At 46.6% G+C, this 7,500-nt stretch overlaps 1 protein-coding gene across 2 annotated transcripts in view; it reads left to right on the top strand.

The window, feature by feature from the left end:
- Positions 1–7,500, top strand: part of LOC122329780 (meiosis inhibitor protein 1) — a 15,084-nt gene that overhangs the window by 3,687 nt on the left and 3,897 nt on the right. The window contains exons 6-19 of one of the 2 annotated variants that reach the window (XM_043226353.1): positions 33–132; positions 208–269; positions 665–791; positions 1,859–1,970; positions 2,165–2,225; positions 2,308–2,402; positions 2,854–3,004; positions 3,333–3,468; positions 4,026–4,241; positions 4,435–4,597; positions 4,668–4,754; positions 4,872–4,985; positions 5,258–5,406; positions 5,506–5,590. In XM_043226353.1, the coding sequence (XP_043082288.1) occupies positions 33–132; positions 208–269; positions 665–791; positions 1,859–1,970; positions 2,165–2,225; positions 2,308–2,402; positions 2,854–3,004; positions 3,333–3,468; positions 4,026–4,241; positions 4,435–4,597; positions 4,668–4,754; positions 4,872–4,985; positions 5,258–5,406; positions 5,506–5,590 (1,658 nt within the window). The remainder of the gene's footprint in view (positions 1–32; positions 133–207; positions 270–664; positions 792–1,858; positions 1,971–2,164; positions 2,226–2,307; positions 2,403–2,853; positions 3,005–3,332; positions 3,469–4,025; positions 4,242–4,434; positions 4,598–4,667; positions 4,755–4,871; positions 4,986–5,257; positions 5,407–5,505; positions 5,591–7,500) is intronic. The other variant, XM_043226361.1, reaches the window with a different exon arrangement.

The following is a 7,500-nucleotide window of genomic DNA, read 5'->3' as shown; positions in this document are numbered from 1 at the left end:
GTGTGTGTGTGTGTGTGTGTGTGTGTGTGCAGGCCCAGTCATCAGTCCAGTCCGGTTCAGCTCACAGACGTCAGGAGGATTGTGGAGGTGGTGATGACCAAAACCACTGAGCATCATCACACACACAGCAGAGTGAGTGTGTGTCCTGAGCAGTGGTCATGTGATCAGCACGAGTCATGTGATCAGTGTGTGTGTGTGTGTGTTCAGGAGAGCTGCTCTGCTTCAGGACTTCTGCTGCAGACTCTCTCGTGCCTGGACGCCGCCTGCAGGTCAGTCTCTCAGACGTGTGTGTGATAGTTTAACACAATAATTAAGATTTCATTTAAAAAATAGTTTAGTTTAAATTTAGATTTTTTTTATGATTGCATTTGTTTCTTTATAAGAGATGTATTTTTATTATTTTGTTTTTCAATGTTTTATTTTAGTTTCTGCGTTTTCATTGTTTTTGCGTTTTATTATTATTTAGTGTTTAACTTTATTTTAATGTTGAAATTACAAATATAAAATAATTATTTATGCTTAGGATTTTTATGATTTAAATATTTTTAATGAATCAATTATTTCCAATTTAATTAATTTAGATTTTTTTTCATCATTATTTTTTGTAATAATTGTTGTTTGATTATATTTGTCATTGTGTGTGTGTGTGTGTGTGTGTGTGTAGGTTGGTGGAGGCGTGTGTGTGTGACTCTGCTCTGATGGACGGTGTGTGTTCAGCTCAGGAGACGCTGGAGTCTGTGTGTGTGTTTCTGCTGCACTGCTGCGACGCTGCCTGCATCCCGGCAGTGACTGTGAGTCTCAGACACACACAGACAGACACAGACACACACACACAGACACACACACACAGACAGACACAGACACACACACAGACACACACACACACAGACAGACACAGACACACACACACAGACACACACACACACACAGACAGACACAGACACACAGACACACACACACACACACACACACACACACACACACACAGACAGACACAGACACACACACAGACACACACACACACACAGACACAGACAGACACACACACACACACAGACACACACACACACACACACACACACACACACACACAGACAGACACACACACACACACACACACAGACAGACACAGACACAGACACAGACACACACACATACACACACACAGACAGACACACACACAGACACACAGACACAGACACACACACAGACAGACACAGACACACACACAGACACACACACACACAGACACACAGAGACACACACAGACACACACACACAGACAGACACAGACACACACACACACACACACACACACACACAGACAGACACAGACACACACACAGACACACACACACACAGACAGACACAGACACACACACACAGACACACACACAGACAGACACACACACACACACAGACACACACACACACACACACACACACAGACACAGACAGACACACACACACACACACAGACAGACACAGACACACACACAGACACACACACACACACACAGACAGACACAGACACACACACACAGACACACACACAGACAGACACACACACACACAGACACACACACACACACATACACACACACACAGACAGACACACACACAGACACACAGACAGACACAGACACACACACAGACAGACAGACAGACAGACACACACACACACACACAGACACACACACACACACAGACACACACACACACAGACAGACACAGACACACACACACACAGACAGACAGACAGACACACACACATACACACACACAGACAGACACACACACAGACACACACACGCTGAACTCTACAGGTACACTCATGAGTGTGTGTGTGTGTGTGTAGGGTGTGTGTGAGTGCATCTCGTCTCCTCAGGTGCTGCAGCTCTTCCTCTCGGTTCTGTTACGTCAGTTTTCTTTGAGTCCTGATCACATGACCTCCTTCTCCAAGAAGCTCGGTAAGACCTGACCCAGGTCTCAGGGGTCAAAGGTCACGGCCAGGTGGCGAGCTTTTAAGAACTTTATGTTAAGCTCACTAGAATTTTATTTTCAGTACTTGTGATTGGTGTAGTTTAGTCACATGACTCCGTTAGTGAATCTGCACGTCATTCTCCTGTGTCTGTGTGTCTGTGTGTGTGTGTGTGTGTGTCAGCCGCGTCTGGATTCATCAGATTGACTCTGCAGAGTAAAGCTCAGCTGTGTTCAGGGAACAGGTGAGCACACACACACACACACACAGACACACACACCAAGTCAGACGTGAGTGTGTGTTTATCAGCTCGGTGTGTGTTTCAGGAACACGTCTCTAAATCAGATCTCCTGTGATTTCCTGCTGAAGCTCTGTGTGTGTCTGATCTCACAGGAACACGCCTGGACCAATGAGCTGCCAGGTATTTTCGCTCATGCAGGCGTGTGTGTGTGTGTGTGTGTGTGTGTGTGTTAAACCATAACCATGTTTTTCCTAAAGCATTGCGATTCTCTCTTGAAGCTTGAAATGTTCAGCAGATGGCGCTCTAGTCTAGTTTTCCTGAAACCTTCCTGACTAACCTGTAAACTGTGTGTGTGTGTCTCTGTGTGTGTCTCTGTGTGTGTGTGTGTCTCTGTGTGTGTGTGTGTGTGTCTCTGTGTGTGTCTGTGTCTGTGTGTGTCTCTGTGTGTGTGTCTCTGTGTGTGTCTCTGTGTGTGTGTGTGTGTGTGTGTGTGTGTCTCTGTGTGTGTCTGTGTGTGTCTCTGTGTGTGTGTGTGTCTCTGTGTGTGTGTGTCTCTGTGTGTGTCTGTGTGTGTGTGTGTGTCTCTGTGTGTGTCTGTGTCTCTGTGTGTGTGTGTGTGTGTGTTGAGCAGATGTGGAGTGTGTCCTGCAGGAGTCTCTGCCGTCTCTGTGCTGCTGTGTATCTGATTGGCCGTCTGTGCTCTCTGATTTCCCACAATCCCTCAGAAACACTCAGCACTGCCTCATCTACCTGTTGCACCTGTCTCTGCTGCACGGGGACAGGTGTGTGTGAGTGTGTGAGAGTGTATGTGTGTCTGTGTGTGTCTGTGTCTGTCTGTGAGTGTGTGTGTGTGTGTGTGTGTCAGTGTCTGTGTCTGTGTGTGTGAGTGTGTGAGCGTGTGTGTGTGTCTCTGTGTCTGTGTGTGTCTGTGTCTGTGAGTGTCTGTGTGTGTGTGTGTGTGTGTGTGTCTGTGTCTGTCTGTGAGTGTGTCTGTGTCTGTGTCTGTGTGTGTGTGTGTGTGTGTGTGTGTGTGTGTGAGAGAGTGTGTGTGAGTTTGTGTGAGTGTGTGTGTGTGTAATGAAGACCCTCACGGAGGTCATGTGACGGCAGGTTCCTGAGTGACTCGGTCGTGTTCTCCGCTGCTCTGCGCTTCCTGTCGTGTGTTCAGGATCTTCCTGTGTCTGTGTTAAACTCGGCGCTCTATCTGCTGTCCGTCACTCAACACGCCGGGCCTCGTCTGGACACGGTCTGCCACTGCTCTGACCTCACTTCCTGTTCCAGCTCACTACATCGCTGTTCAGATAAACACCTGACACCTCCTCGGCTGCCATAGCAACAGATGAACAGCGTTCAAAACTACAGGCAGATTAATTCCAATATATCTGAAACATTATCTGTCGCTAAAGCAGGATTTCAAATACATGTGCGATGTCATTGTTACCACAGTACCCAAATTTGAAACGTTAAAATGGATTCCGAACTATATATAATTTACAATTTATTCAAAGCATCATGAGTTATTGTAGCAAAAGCAATCAAAAAATGTCCTTAAATTCAAATATATCAGAAACATCATCTGTTACTATAGCAACACATAGAGAACAACTACGTTAGAATTCAAATGAGTTTGAAGCATAATTGGCTACAGCTAAGAACAACATTCTAAATACCCTAGCAACTGACGACTCCCTAGCGACACCCTAGCAACCAGCCAGCTGTGTTCTCACACCTCCAGTAGTTTGTCTGATTCGGTCTGCTTTCAGATGAAGAGGTGGAGCGCTGATGAAGTGTGTGTCTGTGCAGGTGTGTGTGAGCGTCCTCTCTAAAGCCCTGTCCTCCTGCCCGCCGCTCTTCTCTCGCGCTCTTCCTCTGTCCGTCCTGAACTTCCTCTTCCTGTATCCGGAGCTCTCGGAGCGCGTCGGGGCGCCGGCTCTGACCGGACGCCTGTCGGAGGAGACCGAGGAGCGGGAGCTGCAGGAGCTGCTTCACACACACCCTGCAGCGCTGCTGGCCACGCTGGTGAGACACACACACACACACACACACACTCACACTCACACACACACGTGTACATGACAGCTGAAGGTCTTTATCCCAGTATGTGTTGACGTTGTTACTCTCTATACTGTATAGGACAGCAACACACACAGTATGGAATCATAACACATGTCCCCACAATTCACAAAACCAAACTTTGTGTGTGTGTGTTCAGGCCGTGGCGTGTGACGCTGACTCTGCGGCTCGTCTCTCAGCCGTCGGGGTGCTGCGGTGTTTCCTGCGATCGGTCGACGGAGTCGGCTTCAGCGGGGCGTCCGGTCTCTGTGATCAGATCCGAGCCGCGCTGCTCGGCGTCCTGCAGAGACACACACACACGGGTCAGAACCACACGCTCGACGTCCAATCAGCGAGCCCCGCCCCTCGAATCACATGTTTGCTTTGTTTCAGACGGTCTGTCTGTGCTGCTGGACGTGTCGTCTGTGGTCCACTCGTCCGGTCAGACGGAGCACACCGACTTCAGACTGCTGTACCACGGTGAGAACACACACACACACACACACACAGAGAGAGAGAGAGTTTCAGTGATGTTATGTTTGTGTGTGTGTGTGTGTGTGTGTGTGTGTGTGTGTGTGTGTGTGTGTGTGTGTGTAGTCAGTAATCTTGCAGGAAAGCTGGACTCCAGTGGTGAATCTGAGCTGCTGCTGTCTGTTTTTAACTTCCTGTACTGCTTCCTGTCTGTGTGTCCTGTACACTCTACTGATAGAGGTAACACACACACACTTATAAACCACTTCTCTATTTTTATTATTATTAACTCTCCACCTAAGAGTGTTCTTCACCGTTCCTGAGGCTCAGTTAACACACTTGAGTTTTATATGAGCTGAGAGATAAGGTGTGTGTGTGTGTGTGTGTGTGTGTGTGTGTCTGTGTCTGTGTGTGTGTGTGTGTGTGTGTGTGTGTGTGTGTGTGTGTGTGTGTGTGTGTGTGTGTGTGTGTGTGTGTGTGTGTGTGTGTGTCTGTGTGTGTGTGTGTGTCAGCCGTGTCTCTGCTGCTGGGAAACGTCAGGCTGCTGGAGCTGCTGGAGGAGGTTTTGTCGTCCTCTTCCTCCTCGTCTTCATCCCTGCGGTGCTCCTCTCTGCTCCTGCTCTCCTGCCTCACACTCCTGCAGCACAAACACTCTGCTCAGGTAACACACACTCCTCCTGCTCGGCGGAGATCAGAGTCGCCTCCCTGATACACACCACTCTGTGTGTGTGTGTGTGTGTGTGTGTGTGTGTGTGTGAAGGTTCACAGGAGCGTCAGTGTGGATCTACATCACATCATCAGACGACTGGCCTTCAGCAAGAGAAACATGGACACACTACTCATCAGTAAGACACACACACACACTCTCACACACACAGAATGTACTTAAAGGTGTTGATTAAAGATGTATTTTATTGAACTAGATATTCTTACTGGCTAGTTTTGTTTCCTAAAGAAGGTTTTAAAGGAGAAGATGGTCATGGTTTGGGGATGTTGGTGTTAGTGTTGGGATCTCCGCAGGCTCTTGTTTTTATGTCTATCATATACGCAGCCTATCCGGTACAGAGCTCCACAGGGATCTATTCTGGACCCTCTTTCGTCAGGAGGAGCTAGGAGAAGAGATCACGTCTTCTCTTATTGCACTGGCTCCCTATAAAACTCAGAATCCATCTTTTTGCATAAAATCGTTATGTATATTATAACAAAGCTGTGGAAAAGATTAGATTTGAACATCAGAGCTCCTTCTTCACTGGATGCTTTTAAACCCGTCTTAAAGACCTATTTGTACATTTTAACAGAACAAAACACTGATACATTTTGATACTTGTTTTATTTTATCCTCATTCTCCCTTTTCTTTTTAATTTTGTTATTTAGTTAAAATATAGAAATAAAATGTATCTGGAAACTAGAGGACTAATAATCTTTTTTGCTAAAAAAGTGACTCCATTTAAAAACACATTTCTTAAAAGACTGTAATCATGATTGTAATTTTCTAAATCATAAAATAATTGATTACAATGATGCTACTTTACTGTACTTTAATAGTTTTTGGAAAACAGAAATGCCTTCACTGTGAGGAAGAGTCAGTGATTTCATTTTGGAAACAGTTTTTTACACTCAATATTCATACGCTCTATTTTTAACTATTTTTATATATGATATGATATAGATGCCTTTATGTTTTAATAAAGGTTTGTGATGTTTAATGACCGTCGGTTTCGTTTCTTCAAATTGGTTTTCTGAGCTGAAGTGATCACGTGATCTGCAGGCGCTTCCTCAAGTCAAGTGGCTTTTTATTGTCATTTTAACTACATATAGCTGTGCAACGTGTGCAGACTAGTGCAAACAGCAGGAAGTAGAGTGCAAACCCAGTGTGCAAACTAGTGCAAAGACAAAAATACAAACCACATTAAATATGATGTGCAAGAATGCTCATGGGACAGGAAGTCCATTCAGGTGTGGTTATTGAGGAGTCTGATGGCTTGTGGGAAGAAACTGTTCAGCGGTCTGGTTGTGAAGCCCGACTGCTCAGGTACCTCTTCCCAGACGGCAGGAGGATGAATAATGTGTGTGAGGGGTGTGTGGGGTCCTGTACTATATTGTGGGCTTTGAGGATGCAGCGTGTGGTGTAGATGTCAGGATGGGTGGAGGGAGATGAGCTCTTCTCAGCCTCCTCACTATAGAGGCGCTGCTGGGCTTTCTTGGTGATGGAGCTGGTGTTGAGTGACCAGGTGAAGTTATCCGCCAGATGAACACCAAGGAATCAGGTGCTCTTGACGGTCTCCACCTTGGACCCATAGATGGACAGCAGAGAATGGTCGCTCTTTGTTTGCTTGAAGACAACAATCATCTCCTTTGTCTTGTTGACGTTCAGAGATAGATTGTTGGACGATACGCAAACTGTAGTGGGTCAAGTGAAGGTGGTAGCTGAGACTTGATGTGCCTCATGACAAGACTCTCGGAGCATTTCATCACAGACTTCTTAGGCACCGGGGCAATCGTTGTTGTTTTGAGGCATGTTGGAATGACAGTGTTTTCCTCACGTCAGCTGGGGTGAAGCAGAGTACTGGGTCGTTGGTTTGAGGGGTGGACTTCCTCAACGTTGCTTTATTCTGTGTCTCAAAACGTGCGTAGAAGTCATTCAGCGCATCTGGTAGGGAGGCGTCACCATCACAGACAGGTGAAGTTGTCTTGTTGTTGGTGACCGCTTGAATGCCCTGCCATATGCGCCGTGAGTCACTGCTGTTCTGGAAG

The sequence above is a fragment of the Puntigrus tetrazona genome, chromosome 3 (assembly GCF_018831695.1).
Source record: "Puntigrus tetrazona isolate hp1 chromosome 3, ASM1883169v1, whole genome shotgun sequence".
In the NCBI taxonomy this organism is placed as follows: Eukaryota; Metazoa; Chordata; class Actinopteri; order Cypriniformes; family Cyprinidae; genus Puntigrus; species Puntigrus tetrazona.
This window is presented reverse-complemented; position numbering and strand designations above follow the sequence as displayed.